This window comes from Tenrec ecaudatus, chromosome 1 (genome assembly GCF_050624435.1).
Source record: "Tenrec ecaudatus isolate mTenEca1 chromosome 1, mTenEca1.hap1, whole genome shotgun sequence".
NCBI lineage: Eukaryota > Metazoa > Chordata > Mammalia > Afrosoricida > Tenrecidae > Tenrec > Tenrec ecaudatus.
In genome coordinates, this window is record NC_134530.1 from 36,363,433 (window position 1) to 36,384,352 (window position 20,920).

Below are 20,920 nucleotides of genomic sequence, written 5' to 3' on the forward strand. Positions count from 1 at the left end.
TCATTCAACAGAGTCCCCTCTCTCTGAAGATTTGTCTGAACTTTTTTCCCTTCACCCCCTACCTTCACCCAAATATACATACTTCCATCAATGCCGAGTAAATCTCCCTCCCACTGTGCTTCTGTCAAATTTGGTTGGTCTCTGTCAGTGCACCGTTCACACCGTGACATAGTTTGTGGTGATGGTATTTTTGTTAACAAGAATCTCTAGGGCAGAAGTTTTCCTAGAATGTAGCCTAGTGCTTGGCATGTAGTAAGGAAGGCGCTCAATAAAAACTTGTATTGAATTGAATTGAAATGATTTGTTCTGAACCCTCAGTCTTTTACACTTCTTTTTGGACTTTTTTTTCTAGACCAGTATATAAGTACCAAAGAATCGTGGCTGGCAGATTACTGCAAACAGGACAGGGAAATGGATTCAGCCAAATCAGAAGACTGGATGGGCTCTTCAGTGGATCCACCGTGCTTTGGGCAAAGTAAGATTTTTCTTCACAAATGTCTGATGAACTCACTGCCGAGCAGGGTCTCACTGTGAAATCTAAGTAGAGCCGTCCTTCTCCATCGAAAAGCGGTCTTTCTTGTGTAGTTCTGTTCCAGGCTTTGCAAGACATACTTTTCTGATATGAGCTGCTGAGCCTTTAATATGGCTTCTAACTCCACTTTTGTGGAGAAGAAAGGACGTGCAGCAAACAGTTCCTCCATTCTTGTCACGTTCCCACTGAACCGGTGCCCTGACAGTGCAGCGGAGAAGCCATTGACGGGTGTGTTTCACTTTGCAAAACTTTGGAAATTTTCTGATTGATTAGGTTTTTTGACTGTTTAGAATTTTTAAGTCCTCTAAACCTAGAGATGTATGGTTTGTACATGTTCTTGTAAAAGGGAGAGATGGCAAGGCCTCATGGGGGAAGAATATTTTTTCAAGTGGACCCTGTATTGTTCACAAAGTATAAAAGAATGTGAATGCCCAGCTCCTTGAAGAAAGAGGAGTTGTTTGTTCTCTGTTAATGATGTTTTCTTTCCTTGTTTAATGCCCCACCACTGAGCCCTTTTCTTTGGAGCTGGGGAGCTGGTGATGGACAACTGCACGACCCTTAGTTGTTCCACATGCCATTGTCATCCAAATCCAACGCAGCCCCCGCTCTTTCAGTGTGGAGTCTTGGCTGAACTTCACATAGCTCATGAATACTTGAATATTTCATCTCTGTAACCGTGTCATGGGAAGATGGGGTTTCTTAGCGTATGAAATATTTGAACTGGTTCACCTCTCCAAGGGGTGTACAAGTGAACTTTCTGTCTCTTGTGCTTCTAGAAGGACAAAGCAATGTCAGCTGTGCTCGCTCTCTCTGTTCCCAGGCTGCTGCTTCTGAGCCTCAAGGTCGTTGCTCTAGGAGCCAAGGCGTTCAGACTCCATCCGGTCTGCTCCTCTAGCCTTGCCTCCCAATTTGTGTGTCAAGAAGACATAACTGAGTCTACTTAGAAGGCTCTAAATGATCTCTCTAATATGCATCGTGTCTGTGAAAGCATTTTCTATAGAGCATTGTTCATACTAAGGGAGCTTAAACCCAGAGGCAGTGTAAACACTTTGAAAGCCTAATCTTCAGGATTCTGAGGAAAGCTTTTCTTTTGTTTCTCTCTCTCTTCTTTTTCTTTTTCCATCTCTCCCTCTGGTTAATAAGCTCCCTTTTATCTATGTTAAATGCCAGTGATAAGTGAAAGCTTATTTTTTTCTTAAACATTTTTATTGTCATGTAGGTCTCAAAAGATGGAGATACAACTGAAAAGATTTTAATTAGCTATGACTGAAAATACCAACATAGCCAAGCCTGTTTTCATTTTGGAAATTCCTAAGTGGCAGTGTAGCACATGGGGATTGCGTTCTTTTAATAGACCTTTTCACGTGATGATTGCTTATTCATTTTTGAAAGTCTTTAGTGAACCGATCATCAACCTTTAAGGTCTTTCTTAAGATCATGTCATCATGCCCTACAGGAGCTGTGCTCTTTACTCAAGCCAGCTTCAAATATGAATCCTTAAAAGAGAGGTTCTTAATGAGAGTCTGCCTAAGGGAGCTACTGATTTCTTACTGTTTCTTTAGCAGGGGAAAGAAACCCTTGACCTCATTTTTGACATAATTGTTGGCCTTGTTCAATTGGGTCTGAGATTGAGCCCCCACAGGTAAACCCAGATGGCATGTCACCTTATTGAATTTGTTGGCTTTAGATCCCAAGAAAACGTAACAAAAATCCCAAATGCAACTATTCTAAAGTTTAATTAAAATTTAATTTCTTAATTCCATTCTTAATTAAAATGTAAGCGGTAAAGTGTGACAACTCCTTTTTAGAGATGATTTCAGTTTGGAAGCACTCTGGCTCTTTGCTATGAAATCTTGAGAACCCTGAGGGATTAACATTCTACATACTGGGCTTTTCTAATTTTGAATGGAGCAGACCCTGCTCAGTCTGTGCTGATTGAATTTTTAATTTTTCTGGGTCACTTAAGACACATGCTTTCACATAGAAATCCTCAAAAGCCTTGCCCATTCCTTTCAAGAGAATACTGTGAATACATTTTCTCCTCCCAATTCGGGGGCGGGGGTGGGGAGGGGAGTGAGCAAAAGCATGTGACTTTGACACAACCGCCACCATAAAGGCTAGAATCAAGAATGTCTTCTTCACTTTGTCAAGTATATTCTTAGCGCTTAGTCATCTCTGAAGGGAGTGAGCCAATAATTGCATGATGCTTGCTATTTTGACAATGTGCTCAATTTGTGCAATGTTTTAGAGGCGAGTCTTCTTATTCACTGTACTTACTCTGACCCTCTAACTTTGTCTCTCCTGTCTACCAGGCCTACCCCTTGTCTACCTTAGAACTAGAAGTACAGCCAGTCTGACTAACCTAGAGCACCAGATCTATGCTAGAGGTACAGTACAGCCAAGCCAGGGCTTGCTTGCTTTCCTGCTCTAAGAATTGCCTTGTACATCGGTTTTCTGTGCCTGAGAGCTGAATGGGGCACACCCAGTTGTGAGTACTTTGCTTTAGTCATAAGAGCATTTCCAACCACCTAACGTCACAAGTAAGTGATGTTCTTATTCTGATAGTATCGCTCTTCCATCTCCCTTAACCTTCAATGGAAATGGAATAAGCAACAGTGTCCAATGCCAAAATATCTAATGTCACTTCACTGGGATTGCTGATGTTGAAATACAAGTACCCAGGGGAGGAAAAACCATCCTCCACCAAGCAGTGTTGCATGCCTTTGATGGCAGATGGCGAGAAGGACTTCAAAAAGTTGATGGGAAAACAAAAAAGTTGATAGGAACATTTCACTATCTTCTATTTTATTTTCCCACACACTTTTTGAAGCCCCCTTGTACACTGATTCTTTTGGTAACACAAGGATTTTTCTAGACGAGGAGCTATAATAATCAAGACTAGAGCCAAGGAAACACTTCCAGTAAATAATTGCTTACGCAGCAACCTTCCTCTCTAGAATTGAGTTTAGATGCTTAGGAGACAGAAGAAAAGAAATGCTCTTTGTTTCTCTCTCTGACCCTTGAAGGTTTCTTGAGAATTTGGTAAGTGAATGTGGTAGTAAACACTATGAACATTAAGGAATTGTAGCCTCAAGGTACCATTTCTTGATGGGTTTTAAGACATGAGTTAACGTGAATGAATGATTGTACATGGCTGACATCAGATGCTGGGTCATGGTGTGCTTTTTTTTGGGTAAAAGGCCATCTGAGTTTCATCTACCCATCTAGCAGAGTTCAGAATAGGGATCTTGCTGCTTTGGGCAGTATGATTGGTTCCTTTGGAAGAATAGATGTATGAGGGGGGGGCTCATAGAGAAAGTCCAGGACTGAGTCTCCATTTATTCATGAGTTGGTACTTGCAAGATTTTCTATGTCAGCTACTTAATCTTCCAGGCTAGGCAAATCTTTATTCCTGTTTCGCCAATGAAGACAGAGAGACTTAAGTGATTTGCCTTCATTCTCATGACCTGAGACTCTAGTCAATTTCTTGTGGTCTCCAAACCTGAACTACTTCTGTAACGGGATGCCTACCCTTTTTGGAATGGGCAGGTGACTTTGTCAAACAGCTTTAAGGACTGGAAATGCCCTCACCTGGAGGCATTTGAAGCTGACTTTGGACCTGAAGAGCTTTCGGTTCTCTCAACCCATGAAGAAACCATTTTGCTTCTGATGCCAAGGCAAAAGCGGCTCCCACTTAGAACCCTGTTGCAGAGTCGTCAGATTTGCCCTCTGATGCTGCATCTGAGTTTGTGTGCCACCCCTGTAGTCCTGTCCTCCGAGAAGTGCGCTCATGAAGCCGGTACGGCTGTGTCCGATCACGAGGGCTTGGAGCCCTGAGCAGTGTGCGTGCCCCCTCCAGTTCATTGCGGAGCAGTGGGCCCGTGACTTTCTTTATGTGGATTCCCAGCACTCCTTGCTGTCTTCCAGGCTGATTGAAGCCACTTGCTACCTGCTCTTTACAAAGCTGATGTGGATGGGAACTGACGGTCTGGCTCACAGTGGGTTGTGAAAGCACATCTGGCTGCTTTTCCTTGGGGTCCTTTGTCTCCCGTAGCAATAAAAGCAGTGCTCCACGTGCTCCTGGAGTGGGAGGTGCCTTTCGGAGGGCTGCAGGCAATGCTGTATTCTCTTCAGCTAGCGCTCACGATTTTTATTCCCCGCCTGCCCTTGTCGGCAGCCTCACAGATACTCCTTCGTTTTGTATTTGACGAGCCCTTCCCCCCTGCTCCTTTTTAAAAGCAAACCTTGGGGCTATGGGACAGAAGTATTTGGGTGCCTCTACTCGACTGACAGCGCAGGAGTGGGGTCCATATAGAGACTGCTCTGGTCTTTGGCACACATAGAGCTGGCACTACCCCAAACTGCTGGTTTTGCGGCGCCAGAAATGAACAACTACTAACCATGAAGAACCAGAAAGGGACGGAAAGACAGAGCTTGCACCTTCCCAGGTGGTGCTGACTTTTGCACTGTGACCCAGGCCCTGCTGGGGCATCATGAGCTGTGCTGCCACAGTTGCCCCTCCCTGCCCCTGGCAGCTGAATCTGGCTCTTTGAGATGAATCTACTTCTGCTCTAGCGTGCCGTAATCAACCCAGGGCCATCAACTTGATCGTGGCTCATAAAAACGGGTAGGACAGAGTTGAGCTGCCCATAAGGCTGCCATGGCTGTCGTCTTTATGAAAGCAGATTGCCACGTCTTTCTTCCATGGAGCACCTAGCGGTTCCAACCACCCGGTTTTCACTAAGTGGCCATACACTAACCGCTGCACTCCTAGTAGGTTTCTTTTGTGCTTTAAAATTGGACCCACATTACAATCGAGTCCTGCCCTTTTTGTGTGTGTGCACGTGTGTGGGGGGTGTATCACTGGAGGCTCCTCAGCCCTGGACGCTGCTTCCTCAAATGTTCACTGCTCATACCCTTCCTGGCAGGGGAGGTGATGTGGCCCTGGCCAAGAGAAAAGAAACCCTCTTCTCATGGAACAGCCGTTGTCGGTCCCAAGCCAGACCACATATGGGCACTGCTGCCTACAGAGGTCTCCGAGGCAGCCTTTGGGCCTCTTGGTTTCTTAGTGTTTGCTGACTTGCCAATGCTCTAGAACTTGATGCCTTTCAGTCTCATAGTAGTACTCAGTACTATGGTGGCTTGTGGGCTGCTGGAAGCTGTGTCCCTCACTGGTGCTTCAAATGCCAGCAGGGTCACCAGAGTGAATAGGTTTCGGTGGAGTTCCCAGACTAAGAACTGATTACGAAGAAGGAACCAGCTGTCCACTTTGGGGGAATTGGCAGCTGAGAATCTTATGCACAGCATCACACGTTGTCAGACAGCGCAGGCCTAGTGAATAGAAACAGAACATTGTCAGAGTTAGTGCCAGAGATGAGCCCCTCAGGTGGAGGGCACTCAGTGTGACCTTCTCAAAGTAGAGTTGCCTGTGGGAGTAAAGGCGTCAGGACCTCCACTGGCTGATAAGGCACCACTCAAAAGGAGAAGAAACAGCTGCAAACAGTTAATAATCAGAACTTGGAGCGTACAAAGTAGGAGGTTAGTAAAATTGGAAATTGTCAAAAATGAAATGGCACGCATAAAGATGATATTCTGTGCACTAGTGAGCTGAAAGGAGCGGCATTGGCCATGCTGGGAATGACACAATCAAGAGAAATGGTGTTGCATCTGTCGTCATTAGTGGCTATGGCATTGCATTGACGGAGTTCCTAGAGGTTCAGGCTGGACTCAGAAAAGGACGTGACATCAGCAATGATGTCCGATGGATCTTGGCTGAAAGCAGAGAATGCCAGAAAGATGTTTGTTTGTGTTTTGTGGACTAAGGCGTTAGACTTGTGAATCCTAACAAACTGGATAGCCTTAAGAAGAATGGTAGTTTCAGAACACTTTGTTGTGCTCATGCCGAACCTTTGCATAGTACAAGAGGAGGTTTTGTGGACAGAACACGGGAATACTGCATGGTTTGTAATCAGGAAAGGTGTGTATCCAGGGTTGTAGCCTCTTGCCATAACTAAGCTGTATGTGGTGCCAATAATCAGAGAAGCTGGATTATGTGAAGAGGAATGTGACGTCCGGATGGCCTGTGAACAATCTTTGATGTGCCGATGACACAGCCTTGCATGCTCAGTGAGGAGGACTTGCTGATGAAGATCAAGGATTGCAGCCTTCAGTATGGATTATGGCGTCATGTCAAGGAAACCAAATCCTCACAACTGGACCAATGGAGAAAAGATTCAAGTTGTCAAAGATTTCATCATGTTTGAATCTACAATCAATGCTCATGGAGGAAACAGTCAAGAAATCAAAAGATGGCGTTGTATTAGGTAAATCTACTACACAAAACCTCTTTAAAGTGTTAAAAAAGCAGGGAGCGCACTTTGAGAACTAAAGTGTGCCTGGCCGGACCCTGGGTATTTTTCCATTGCCTCATATACAAGTGAGAGTTGGACATTGAGTAAGGAAGACTGGAGGTAGCACCTATACATTTCGAATGATGTGCTGGTGAAGAACGCTGGAAGTACCATGGACTGCCAAAAGTACCAACTGATCTGTCTTGGAAATACAACAGAATGGCTCCTTAGAGGCAAGAATGTCCAGACTTTGCCTTATGTACTTTGTACATGGTGTCGATTGAGACTGATCCCTGGAGAAAGACATCATGCTGGTAAATTTGGAGCTCAAAAAAGAGGAAGACCCTTGACGAGATGCACTGACACCGTGGCCGCAGCAATAGGCTCTAGCACCCCAACAGATGTGAGGATGGCACAAGACCAGGCAATGTTTTGTTCTGTTGTACAGAAGGTCTCTGTGGGTCAGAACCGACTTGATGGCACCTCACAACAACAGCAGCAGCAGCAGCAAGTAATCCATGTCCTCGCGGTGTCCCTGCTCATAGTTCATGTGGAAAGAAGCCTCTTTATTCCTCTGTAGCCTTCCTTAGTGCCCACCATGTAGGACGGGAATATAAGCATGAGCTACATTTTTATTTCAAAAGCTTTGAGATAGTATAAAAGCTCTGATTTTTCAGGGAGCAAGAAAAGTATTAGAGATGAAGAAAGCATATTTCTATTTTGCTGTACCCATCTGAGCCTATGTGTACAATGTAACCCGGGGCATGAATTTTAAGTAAAATTCATCAAAGGAAAGGCTTTTGGGACACACTTACATAAATGTGGGCTATAGCTGCCTATCATATGGTTTACCTCTTTAGAATCTATCTTTTGAAGTAGTGTTGGAGGACAGAATCTTTCCTGCTCTTGTTATTTCTGTTTCTCTCTCGATTCCAGTCAGGTCACGGTCTGATGCCTCTTCTGGAGGATAAGGCCCATGAGAGGAACTGGCAGGCTCAAGGTCTGGCAGAGGTGGGCCTATCTCTCAACCAGTTTCCAGAGGGTGGGGCCAAGGCAACCCCTAGCAGGCAGCAGATACATGGAGCTTCCATTTGACAGAGCTGTGGCAGTTTCCTTTTCCCTCCACCTTCCGTCCCATTGACCAGGAGGCAGTTTGGGGCAGTGTCTCCAGGTAGGGGGAGGATCTTAGGAGCTCAGATAGAGGGGTGTGCTAATAGCTGTCTTCTGTTTGCTCCTAGCAGAGGTGAAAACCCCCAAGCGCCGCCAGCCCTTTGTCCCCTTTGCTCTCCGGAATCACACAGGATGCACTCTATGGTTTGCCACCCTGACCACCACGCCCACCAGGTAGGAGCACTCAGTCTGTCTCCCTGAGCCCTCTCTGCCATCAAAGCCGCCTGTGGTCAGGGCAGTATGTGTCTGAATAACTTGCCTTGGTGTTGGGGTTCATGACAGAGGTTCTGGTTCTATATAGAATGTATAGTCAGAGAAGTGTATCTGAAATATCCAAATTATGATTTGGATTCTGGGATGCACTATACAAGAGTAAGTAAAAAAAAGTATTGCTACAGAATCCTAGATCCCTTGACTTTTTTTTTTTTTTTTTAAGAAGTATCAAGATGTGAAGCTTTTGTTTCTCAGCATGGGCTGAGAAACCCCTCTCCAAAGAATTCAGTGCTCTTCGCCCTACGCCCCATTACAGTGCACCTTTGGCATCCTGGTGGGCGCATCCCTTGTTTTTGTAAATAAATGTTCTCTGAGTTTAGGGACCAAAAAGAAGCCGAAGGGCATAAGATGAGGGCTGTAGGCTGGAGGGGGTAAAGTTTTTCAACAAAGTCCTCGTAGGACAAAGGCTCCCTATCTTCAAGGATGTGCAGATATACTGCCATGGAAAAATTCCTCAGCACAACTTTTCTGAAGTTTTCCTCACCCGATACAGCTTTCAATTTTCTGAAAGCTTCTTCATAGATCATGCTGTGCCTTTCAAGAAAATCTGTCATGTTTACCTTTTGGAGTTGAACAAACAGTTGCCATAACTTGAGCTGGCCTCTCTACCTGGAACTTAACAGGCCCAGCAGATCCCCTTAGAAGCCACTGTTTTAATTGGACCTATTTTTTAAAGGCACATTAATAAGACCCAAGACAAGTTATATTGCTGAATAATTCGTTTGTAACCCCCTATCGATCAGAGACACATGTTTAAACATCTCTTGTCCTGTGCAGGTGTGAACCAGAATCTTAGTAATACTTTTTGGCTTATCCTGATGTTTAAAGGGAAGTCTAATAAAGACATGAGAAGTATAGATAGAAAAGACTTTCTTCTCTCCTCCGCCTCCTTTTTTCATCTCAGTCATAATTTTCTTTAACTAATAGTACATGACTCCCCAACTGAACATTTCTGTATTCTTCTTCCAAGACCACTTTCTCCCCACAAATAATGTTCTTCCAAGCCCAAAACATAATCCGCACAGATGGATGTGGGTGAGGCTAAGAGCAAGGACAGCTAATAGCATCTGGTTTGGTTCCAGGGCTGCATTGTCTCACAGTGGGAGTCCAGGCCTCGTTCCAGAAGAGAATGGGACCTTTCTTGATGATGGCCACAATGTTAGTGAGTGGCGAGAAGTCCTCACAGGGGAGGAGATTCCCTTTGAATTTGAAGCAAGAGGAAAGCTACGACACAGGTAAATCTAGTTTATTATTTTCTTTTTCTTTTTAATTTTAACAATTTATTAGGGGCTCATACAATTCTTATCACAGTTCATACATATACATACATCAATTGTATAAAGCACATCTGTACAGTCTTTGCCCTAATCATTTTTTTCTCCTCTTTTCTTTTTTTACATTTTATTAGGGACTCATACAACTCTTATCACCATCCATACATATACATACATCAATTGTATAAAGCACATCCATACATTCCCTGCCCCAATCATTCTCAAGGCATTTGCTCTCCACTTAAGCCCATTGCATCAGGTCCTCTTTTTTTTTTCCCCTCCCTCCCCTTTCCCCCCTCCCTCATGTGCCCTTGGTAATTTATACCTCGTTATTTTGTCATATCTTGCCCTATCCGGAGTCTCCCTTCCCCCCTTCTCTGCTGTCCCTCTCCCAGGGAAGAGGTCACATGTGGATCCTTGTAATCAGTTCCCCCTTTCCAACCCACTCACCCTCCAGAACTTTATATATCAAGGAGTCAGTTTGTATCAAGAAGAATGTCCCAGGCCAGTCCAACTCAAGTCCATGGCACGATGCTGGCTGGAGCCCTCTTCAGACTTGCATAGCTGCAGGCTGATGACACAGAGAAGGGAAGCAGGGAGATCATAGGCTGGTGGGCATTGAGTCACAGGGATCCAAGGTTAGTGGGAGCATGGCACGACTTCCGGGGTTGGTGGGCCACATGTGGCCACCCCTGGAGGCAGACACAGAATCCAAGCACAAGGGGCAAGGGCAAGAGAGTCTTCAAAGGTGAACACTTAATCATGTGGATTTCAATTTTAAGATACATACATGCTACAATGCACTTTCAGTAAGCAGGCAGTTTCAGGACGTAAAGCCTGTAATGATAAGATTCTCTGACTCAAGAAGGGTAAGAATAATTCAGGTACAGCGTAGGTTTACAAAATTATTTTGCATGCCCCTTGCTTATGAGGGACAAAAATAATCGGTGGCCCCCGGCAATTAAAATCTTTTATGCTACAGCTCATAATCAAGGTTACTTGCTTAGGCCCTGCACCATGTCAGCACACCTCTCCCAGGAGCAGGATCACCTACTCTGGGAAACAGAATTCACGGAATAGCCAGGTGAACTAAATGCACAAGGCTATGTCCAATTAATGACTCAGAGAGGAAATAATTTCTCATTGTTAGCATGTATTTTTAAAACGGGCGGACTTAGTGGATAGTGAATAGGTTAAAACATTTAAAAGAAAAGGTTTTTTTTGCCATTAAGGTGACCCCAAACCATTAGCGAGTAGGGGTGCCCTGCGGTGTTTCCAAAGCTGTCGTCTTTAGGGAAGTCATGGCTGAGGCTTTCTCCCACAGCGCGGCTGGTGGGTTAGACCCCCTGACCTTTCAGCTAGCTTAACCATGGGGCTACCAGGGCTCCTTTCTTCAGTATATTTAAGATTGAGTTCAAGACCTAGGGCTACAGTTTAGTGTAAACATGGAAAAGGTAATGGGACTTTTCCACAAACGTTTTGAAGCCTCTTTGTATTCGAGTCTCTTGTCTGTCTTCAAGTTGAGGTGAAATTTAAGAGCTTGGCTCAAGCTTTCTACAGGCATAGGCTTCTCAGAGGACCTTCAAGCCTGGTCCCGAGTCAGAAGTTTCCTCTGTGTACCCTGAACTCAGTACACACTGCGCTTAATGGCAAGGCTATGGAACACAAGTGAGCCCCCAGGGCCTTTGTAGGAGGTGAAAGAAGTTGAAGCAAAAGTCACTCTGTTGGGCACATGCCCTTGGAAACCAGGTTAGAGTTTCCAGAGATGGTGAGCCTTTTTCCTGTTCTTCTACAAAGACTCTGGACAAACTCTGGAGGAGTTGGTGATATGTTTCAGTAGACTGCTTTATTGTATCAGAAAAGGCTTTGACCTCTTTGTCACTTCTGTTTTTCAGTTTCCATGTTTTGTAACACATTTCATGTTCTACTGTGCTGCTTGAATTTATCAGAATAAATGTCTTCCTGGGCTTCCCCCCTCCCTTTGGCACACTGGACCCCCATCCCTGTCTCCCTCTCCCCTTCCTGTCATGTCTGCCCTAAATCCAGTTCCCCATTTCAGGCTTCTGGCTTGAATTAGGCAAAATTGAAAATAAAATTAAATGTGCAGTTTCCTCTTACTCCTCCTGTTCTGCCCACTGCCTTCTGCTCCAGTCTTGTCTGAGCACCTCAGCCCCAAAGCTCCTGGAGCCTGTCTCACTAGAAGCCTGTCTGCAGTCATGTGGGGCTGAAGCCAAGCAATGCGCTGTGGTGCTAAGTGAAGGAAGATACTCAACAAAGGAACCAAGAAGTCGTTTTATGCATTTCCAAGGGTGTGGCCAGATGATTCAATTGCGAGCACAGCATCTGTTTACTATCCTATTGAAATGATTTTAGCTGATGTCATTATTTTATTGAGATTGTTGTGGGGCTGATGGGGGAGAGACACGAGCTAGTGTATAAGATTTGTGTGACTTTTGCAGTGGCAGGTAGAAGGCCCTGCAGTCTTGCTCAGGCCTTACAAATCTTCCTATCTGTGTAGTAACTAAGTGCAAAACCCAGTGAAAAGATTTTCTTGATTTCCTTTGCATTGTGTAATTGTCTGAAGGGGCATCCAATTGGATTTTTATGGTATAGTAAATACGAGTAGAGAGTTTGCTGGTCCTTTTTGTCCCTTCTTGAGTGTATGCGTAATGTGGGTTTCTCTCTTGCCTGCTAGGCACACCCATGACCTCCGGATCCATCAACTGCAAGTCAGAGTAAACGGCTGGGAACAAGTGAGCCCCGTGTCTGTGGACAAAGTTGGGACCTTTTTCCGATACGCAGCACCAGATAAGAATTCCTCTTCTTCGACGGTGTGTGAATAGAATGGGTATTTAAAACACCATTGTGCTGTGGCCACAGCCCATAAAGCCAGACTGTCAAACAATTAAGCCTGTAGTAGCCTTGCTTGAGTGCAGGGGCTGGGCAACTTTTGAGATGGAAGAGCCAATTTTGTCCCGAAATACATTTCAAGAGCCAGAAATAAATTTTTTTACAAACAAAAGAAATCACCATTATCTGAACACGAAACTATGATAATTTTGTTTTTATTTTCAGTTTTACTTCAGAGCCATGTGTATGTAATTGAAAGAGCCGCGTGTGGCTTGAGAGCAGAAGTTGGCTGGCCCCTGCTCTAGTGGATTGTTCTTATTCTTATCTCCCCTAGATGGAAGAGTAAGAGCCTTGGTGGCACAGTGGTTAAATGCTCAGCGGCCAAGCAGCAGGTTGGTGGTTCAAACCCACCAACTGCACGGCAGGGGGATGACGTGGCCCTGTGCTTCAGTAAGATTGGAAACCTTATGGGGGCAGTTCTGCTCTGCCCTAGAGGATGGCCATGAGTTAGAATGAACTTGACGGCAAAATGGCAGCTGCAGGTTATTTCAGTTCTGTCATGAACATTGGAGATCAGCATGGAGATAAGCCCAACAGAAGTCAATTTCAGTAGAAAATCTGGGTTTAAATTGGCATTAGCACATAAGCCCTCACCTGGGCAGACCCATTTCCTACTCAGCTGGCCTGAGTGGCAGCATCCTAATCCTCCAGGAGCAGTTGGCTTTCCTTCATATACTGTCTCCTTTACCTTTCTTGTAATACTGTTGCTTGATTCCTCTGATCCTCTGTCCCCAAATCCTTCTCGGTGGCACTAAGACACATGTCCCATGTCACTTGTGATCAAGCATGTCCTCACACACTCCCGCCCCAACTTTAGCTCAGCCTGGTGCTAGAAGGCCAGCCTGGGAGACACGCAGGTAGCATTCGCTGATGTGTGTTATGAAAACAATTCCTGACTGATGGAGGCACTACGGAGGCTCCTGCCCAATCGTCATCGGGCAGTGGGTTTGGGGTGGTCAGTCACAAGTAAGAAAGGCAAGATCTCCTCAGGCTTGCTTTCTTCATGAGAGAGATTCTAGAGAAACACTGTTCTCCATGTGTTCATGTCCAGTGTTTCTCTCTGATTCCTGAAATTTCTTAGATTGAAAATGGCCTTTTTTCTTCATTACTTTTTCCTCCAAGTCCATGTCAATTGAAAAACTAACTGTACCCTGCCCCATAGATACCTGTGTAGTGCGCTCGTGTTTTCGATAGTTTGGGTGGCTGTTAGGACAAATACAGTCCTGCTTTTCAACCCTGCCTTCAAAGATAAGATGGTTTAGCTGCATCACAGGCCGTATTACCGGAGCGTGTTTACTCTCGCCTTCCTTTCCAGCAAATAACGGTGCAGTTGAGTTTAGTGATGTCTGTTTTCTTACGTCTGGGTTGACTCTCTGACTTTTGGACTCTTTCTTAGATTGGCAGCCCGAGCAGCCGAACAAATATTATCCATCCCCAGGTTTATGTGAGTATGATTTTCTGTTCCCCTTGATGATGTCTGTTTGACTGTACACCACATAGCTTTTCTTCTCTTTTTATTTGTGCTAAATATGTATGTAACAAAACATTTGCTATTTTAATATATACTTCTTGAAAGAGCAGTGGGCGTATTTGTGATTGCAATTGATCTCGACTCTTTGATTAGAGATTGCCTTCCTTGTACAGGAACTTGCAAAACAATGGTTTTCACTTTAATTGGCACATGAAACTCAGTTGTACTGGGAAGGAGGAGAAAGACACCTGTTGTCTCTCAGGTCGCCTTTTCTTTCTAAGTTCAAGTAGACACTAAGCCCTGCAGGGCTATATGGACGTCGTAGGGTTGGGTCCAAAGATCATAAAAGTAAGAATGAAAAATAGCAAGGCCCTCCCCTATTACCCTTCTTTTGACTCTTGAAAATTCATCATATGATGACTGTAAAAATCCTTTATTTCGGTTTCTGTTTACAATTTCCCCCCGAGGAGTATAGGTTTTAAAATGTGAAATTGCAGGCAGGCCTGGAAGCAACAACTGTCCGATTTAAAACGATTGTTCCTGGCCCTTGGCGTTGTTGCGCTGGCTCAGCAGAGCTTGACTCCTGGTCAGAATTGTGCCCAGAATTGTGTCCCTCTGAAAACACTCCAGAAAATGACGGTTGGCCCTTTCATCTGGGCTTTCTGGAGGTCTTGGTTCAAAACAGGGAGCTCTTCATTCTGTTGTTTGAGTAGGTTGGTTTCCGCATACCGTTTGTTTTAATCACACGTTGGCAGTACGAAAAACCTGGCTGTGGAGCCGTTTGTTTCGCACTGTCAGCATGTTCTGTACACTTACTCTCTTTGGTGAACCTATTGTAGACATATCTATATGAATGTTCTGGTACCTTATGTAGTACAAAGTGTGTCCATGGAATGTGTGGATGAACATATGGAAAGAAGGAAGTAGTGGCTGTAACCCAAGATCAAAAATAAGTTTCCGTTCATTATACTGAGTTTCTGAGCCTCGATGTCCTGCTTATACAAGAGTGATTATAAAGCAGAACTCAGAACGTTACAGTGAAGAATGAGAGGCTTGTTTCGAAAGTTCTTTAAAATACAAGAGTTGGATTTTCTCTAGGCGTGTCATCTAATAGTGTCTGCATCTAGAGAGTGAATTCTGTGATATTGGCATGGGGCAGGGGAGGGTGGGAGGGTGGATTATTATTTGTTACTGTTTGGCATCCTGTGCATACCAAACACAGGGAACTCTTTATAATGTTTTGCAAAATCCTGCTGAAATACTTCCGACCTTTACATGTAGTAGTTGTTTTGGGTGACCATCATATGCTCTCCAGGAGACTTGGAAATAAGTCCTGTTCACAGTTTCCTAAGGACAGGACCCAGGACAGTATGAATGAAGGAGAACCTCTCTCCAATAATCTTACTACATTATAGGACGTTTGGGAATTTTGATAGGTTGTTATCACCTTCTTAGGTTAGATTCTTTATAATGTATGTCGAGGCCCAGGACTATTTTTCTTTGTGGTACATGTTGTGCCATCACATCTGAGTATATAATTTTAGAAAATATAAATGGTTAAATTGGCTCTTGTTAATAGTGTGAGTGTAGGATGTTTATTCCCATTAAAGCTGACCTATTTTAAGGTTTAGTGGCTACCCTTCCAGTGGAGGCTCTCGAAATAAAAAGATGCTTTCGATTTAGGCATTCTGTGCACTAGTGATATGTTCTACGTGAATTTTGTTTGTCTGGTTTTTTTTCCCTCCAAAGCACAGCCACGTTCTTCCTTCTCTTTTCCCTAGTTCTCGTCTCTCCCACCTGTCCGGGTGGTATTTGCCGTGACCATGGAAGGCAGCGCTCGGAAAGTGATCACTGTCCGTTCAGCCCTGATTGTCAGGAACAGACTCGAGACCCCCATGGAACTAAGACTGGACAGCCCATCAGCTCCAGACAGTATGTTCAGAGGGTCTGGAAGAAAGCAAAGGCTCAGGGCCCTTTCTCCCGAGCAGTCAGTGCATGCTCCTGTCTTCCTTGTCCTGAGCGCCGTTGTCTTTGGGGAGGAGGGCCTCTGGCTCCCAGGGCTAACTCAGGTTTATTTCTGTGGCAGAGCCAGTGGTGCTTCCAGCCGTCATGCCCGGGGATGCATTTGCCGTGCCTTTGCACCTCACTTCTTGGAGGCTACAGGCTCGACCCAAGGGATTTGGTGTTTTCTTCTGTAAGGCTCCCATTCACTGGACCAATGTAGTGAAGGCCACAGACGTCAGTAGCAGCAAACGAGAATGCCACTCTGTAGACACGGAGAAGAACCGATTCTTCAGGTATGCACCTCCAGCAGTGGCGTGCCAATACTACCCCTGCCCGCCCCACCTTTCAGGCCGACTCTATTAGCAGTTTTTCTCAATGGACATTAGCTAGTCAGTTGCACCTATGTAAAACCCTAGCATTCTTATTACTTAATGTTCATATGTTAAAGAGTTCATAAGATATACATAAAGTGATGAATTGTGAATATTTTGTGTTTTTTTCCACCACAATTAAAAATAAGTTCTCAAGGGGAAGTTGCTTGTTACATAATATATTTGGAGAAACAGTTAACAAATACATTCCTCACACACAGAGAGAAGACATGTAAAGAGGGAAAAACAGTAACAACACAAAACTAGTTCTCTATCAAAATCCTGGGCTTACGAGTTTTTAAGTGAGAGATTTCCAAGGAATTTGAAGTTTTATGCACCTAGTGCTGACTTTCTTGGGACTTTTATAAACCATCTAACCATCACTCAAAATTGAGTTGACTCACATTAACCATAGAGGACATAGTAGAACTGCTCATAGCATTTCCAAGGCCATCAGTTTTTATGAAAGAAAATGAGTAGAGAAGTCACAGAATTTGAATAAATATGATTTATGTAGAATTTATGAGAGATTTCTGAAAATAAACAATAAGAGGATAAAAAAACCTTAAGAATGATAAAAATATTTGAACTTAAAGGAGAAGGTATACAAATGGCCGGTAGACACATGAACAGATGCTCCATGTCATTAATTACCAGGAAAATGCAAATCAGAGTCTAGTGAGTAACTTTACTCTCTAGAATGGCTAACATTAAAAGACTGACAGTATCAAATGTTGACAATGGTGTTGGTCAACTAGAGCTCTTGTATGTTTATAGCTGGTCGGAATCTAAAGTGGTCCAACCACTTGGGTACAATGTTTGGTGGTTTCTTATAAAAATTTAAGACTCTATGACCCAGTAGTTGCTTCTCTTTTCATTTTTTAAACCCAAGTAGTTTCCCTCCTAAGAGAAATGAAAAGTGTTTGACCTCCGCCTCATGTGTAAAAAGAAGATGTGTAAAAATGGCCAGGTTACCCCTAAACTGGAAGCAGCTCACAAGACTCAACAGAATAATAGATATATTAAAAATGGCACATTCCTAAAATGGTATATACTATTAGGCAGTATGATCGTGAGGTGTTGATGGGATCAGATAGCAGGCATCTAAGACCCAGCACAAAATCATACCCAATGTGAAGGGCGTGAGGACCGAAATGGAGTAGAGACCCAATGTCCATCTGAAGACAGTTGGACATCCCCTTACAGAGGGATCACAGGGAAGAGATGAGTCAGTCGGGGTACAGTATAGCACCGACGAAACACACAATTTTCCTCTAGTTCTTTGGTGCTTCCTCAAGCCCACTAATCATGACCCCAATTCCACCTTACAAATTGAATTAGACCAGAACGTGCACACTGCTACTGATAAGAGCCTGAAACATGGGGAACCCAGGATAGATAAACCCCTCAGGGCCAACAATGAGAACAGAGATACCAGGAGGATTAGGGGAGGTTTGGGGAGAAAGGTAGAATCAATCACAAGGATCAACCTATACCCGCCCCTTCCAGGGGGACGAACAACGGAAAAGTGGGTGAGGGGCGATGGAAGACGATGTAAGATGAAAATAATAATCTATAACTTATCAAGGGCTCATGAGGGGGGAGGGATGGACAAGAAATGGGGAACTGATATCAGGGGGACTCAAGTGGGAAGAGAGCGCTTTGAAAATGGTGATGTGCAAATGTGCTCAGCACAATGGATGAATATATGAATTGTGATAAGAGATGTAAGAGCCCCCTAATAAAAGTATTTAGAAAAAAAGAAGAAGGATGTGCTACTGATATAATAAAGTTTTTAAAAAATTAAGATTTATGGGGAAAAATTAAAAATTGTGTTGTGATGGAGAATATATACAGTAGACAGTGCACCAATTCAACAATTTCTACATCCGTAATTCATTGACATAGATTGTATTCTTTGTGCACCGTTCTCTCTCTCCTTTTCCAAGTTGCTACTCTTTCTTGATTATAAATGCATTGCCTCCTAATTTTCTTATCAAATCTCTCCCGTTGTTGCTCTCAAAGAGCCCAGCAGGTAGATCTTAAAAGAACACAATGCTCAAGGCATATAGTCTTTACTCGTTCAGCTAGCCTCTTGTGTGCCTCTGAGAAAACTTCAAGGATGTTTTTGGTGTAACTTTTATTTTTTTAGGTGTAAGTGTAATTTCAGAGTTTTATTAATAATAATTTTATTTTTTCAGATATTTTACAGTTGCACTTTTTTCCTAAGGTCATTTTATTGGAGGCTCTTACAGCTCTTATAACGATCCATACATCAGTTTTCTCAAGCAGACTTGTGCATATGTTGCCATCACTATTTTCTAAACAAGGTTTACCTTTAAGGATGATATCAGGGCAATAGATTTGAGGGATTCATCAATTCTCCATGAAATTGTGAATTCCATGAGAATTTGAAATTCTGGTTTGCATCCCCCCCCCAATTTTTTTCGCTCTTCTTTTTTAATCTGGATTTTGTGATAGAATATTTGATCAAAATGTTCAGTAATGGTAGCCAGGCATCTTCCAATCCTTTGGTTTCATGGCCAAGGTGGCAATTATTCTTGGAGGCAATTAGCCACATATTCCATTTGCTCCTTTCATTCCTTGCTCCCCTTCCTCTCTTCTTGAACGGAGACCAATGGTTGTGCCTTGAATGATTACAGTGGTGTTTTAGTTAAGCACGAGGAGCCAGACATAAAGAGTGGTACACACTGCGTGCTCCATTTATTTCCAGTCCAAGAGCAGGAGAAACCACAGTGAACAGGGAAACAAGAATAGGACAAACTAATTATCAAAAGTGATTGCTTGAATGGTGGGAGAAGATATGAATGAAAAAGGGACATGAGGAAATTTTCCGGGGTAAATGAAATACTTTCTTATTTGTTTGGATAGTGGTAGTGGATGGAGGTGGTTGTTAGGGACCATTGGGTCAGTTCCCACCCATAGCAACCCTCTGCACAACAGAATGAACGCTGCCCAATCCTGAGACATCCTTATGGTTATAGGGGTGTATATAAATTGTTCAACATAAAACGGAACATGTTCAGAATAATACATTTTATTGCATAGTAAACCTCAATGAATGTATTTGGGTTAAAGATTACAAATATCTTCCTGAGTTAATTGAACCATTTTGATATATTTTCTTATTCATAGCTTAGGGGGGGGAAATTTGCAAGCTTTTCAAAAAAAGCTGATGTTTTTCACACCATTTTGTGTTTCTCTCTAGGTTTTGTGTCGCTATAAAGAAAGAGAATTATCCAGATTACATGCCCTCAAGCATATTTTCTGACAGTGCTAAACAGATTTTCAGACAGCCCGGGCATACCATTTACCTCCTGCCAACCGTGGTCATATGCAACTTGCTGCCTTGTGAACTTGATTTTTATGTTAAAGGGATGCCCATTAATGGGACCCTGAAGCCTGGCAAAGAAGCAGCTCTGCACACAGCCGACACCTCCCAGAACATTGAGCTGGGTAAGGAATTCAACAAGGCTTGTTTGTAATAATGTGGTGAAAATTACAGTGATGTTGTTAGGTACACTTTATAGATACTTCATTTTGTGAGTATCTTGTAGATATCATGGAGTAAACGTGGCATGTGTAATATCTCAGTAACCTAGCTCAAAGGAATTAAAGCAGTTTTTAAAATGTAAGAAAATTATGTAAAGGCAAAACTGAACAACTGCCCAAGATTCACAGGGGAAGCACTCAGCAGAGCCTTTTTCTTATGTTCCTTGGAAAGTGTTTGTGACTACAACCAAACCAAACTCACTCCCATGGAGTCGATTTCAACTCATCGTGACCCATAGCATAGGCTAGAACTGTGCCTGTTCTAACTGCTGATTGACCCTGTGGTTAGCAGCCCAGCAGGTGACCCTACTACGCCACCAGGATTCCTGTGTGATTATAGGGAAGCCTCTGAGCCTTCTACAATCAGGCTTTCTCCTCACTCTGTTCTTGTTCGTTGCAGTCAAGTTGATTCTGAGAATAACTCCATAGGGTTTTCCATTTGGGACCAGATCGCCAGGCCTGGTTTCAGATGAGCCTAGAGTGGGTATAAATCTCTCTGGCCTTTCAGCTCGAAATTGAGTGCTTACCTGTTTGGGTAAGGAACAAAATCATATGCCATTCTGTTTCAGGGAAGGGAAATCATCTAGAAGTAAGCATAAACACGTGCTGTACTCTGGGCGGCATGCCAAGCACTTTCACATACATGATCTTATGTAATCCTGACAGTGCAACAGGTACTTGTCTGGCCCATATTAATGAAGAAATTGAGGTTTGGAGTGTTTATGAATGACGTGATTTTCAGTCGTGGGGTGCAGGGAGGGGGGTTGAAGCCGGGTTAGAGAATCATACATGCTGTACTAAAAGCAAAGAGATTCTTCTGGAACTCTGCTGTAGCAACTATGCATGACAGCGTAGAACGGCTCCTTTAGGGATTTTTTTAACTGTAACTTTTAAGGGAGCAGATTCCAACCACCAACTTTTAGTTAGCGGGCAAGAGCTAAGCATTGTGTTCTGTCCAGACCTACTGTTTGAGATGCTTCTGATCCATAGCG

The 20,920-nt window shown here is 43.6% G+C and overlaps 1 protein-coding gene across 4 annotated transcripts in view; it reads left to right on the top strand.

Moving 5' to 3' along the window:
* Positions 1-20,920, top strand: part of VPS13D (vacuolar protein sorting 13 homolog D) — a 270,781-nt gene that overhangs the window by 100,391 nt on the left and 149,470 nt on the right. For 3 of the 4 annotated variants that reach the window (XM_075550922.1, XM_075550924.1, XM_075550925.1), the window contains exons 39-46: positions 353-475; positions 8,121-8,226; positions 9,408-9,560; positions 12,295-12,430; positions 13,906-13,953; positions 15,762-15,912; positions 16,067-16,277; positions 19,585-19,832. In XM_075550922.1, the coding sequence (XP_075407037.1) occupies positions 353-475; positions 8,121-8,226; positions 9,408-9,560; positions 12,295-12,430; positions 13,906-13,953; positions 15,762-15,912; positions 16,067-16,277; positions 19,585-19,832 (1,176 nt within the window). The remainder of the gene's footprint in view (positions 1-352; positions 476-8,120; positions 8,227-9,407; positions 9,561-12,294; positions 12,431-13,905; positions 13,954-15,761; positions 15,913-16,066; positions 16,278-19,584; positions 19,833-20,920) is intronic. The other variant, XM_075550923.1, reaches the window with a different exon arrangement.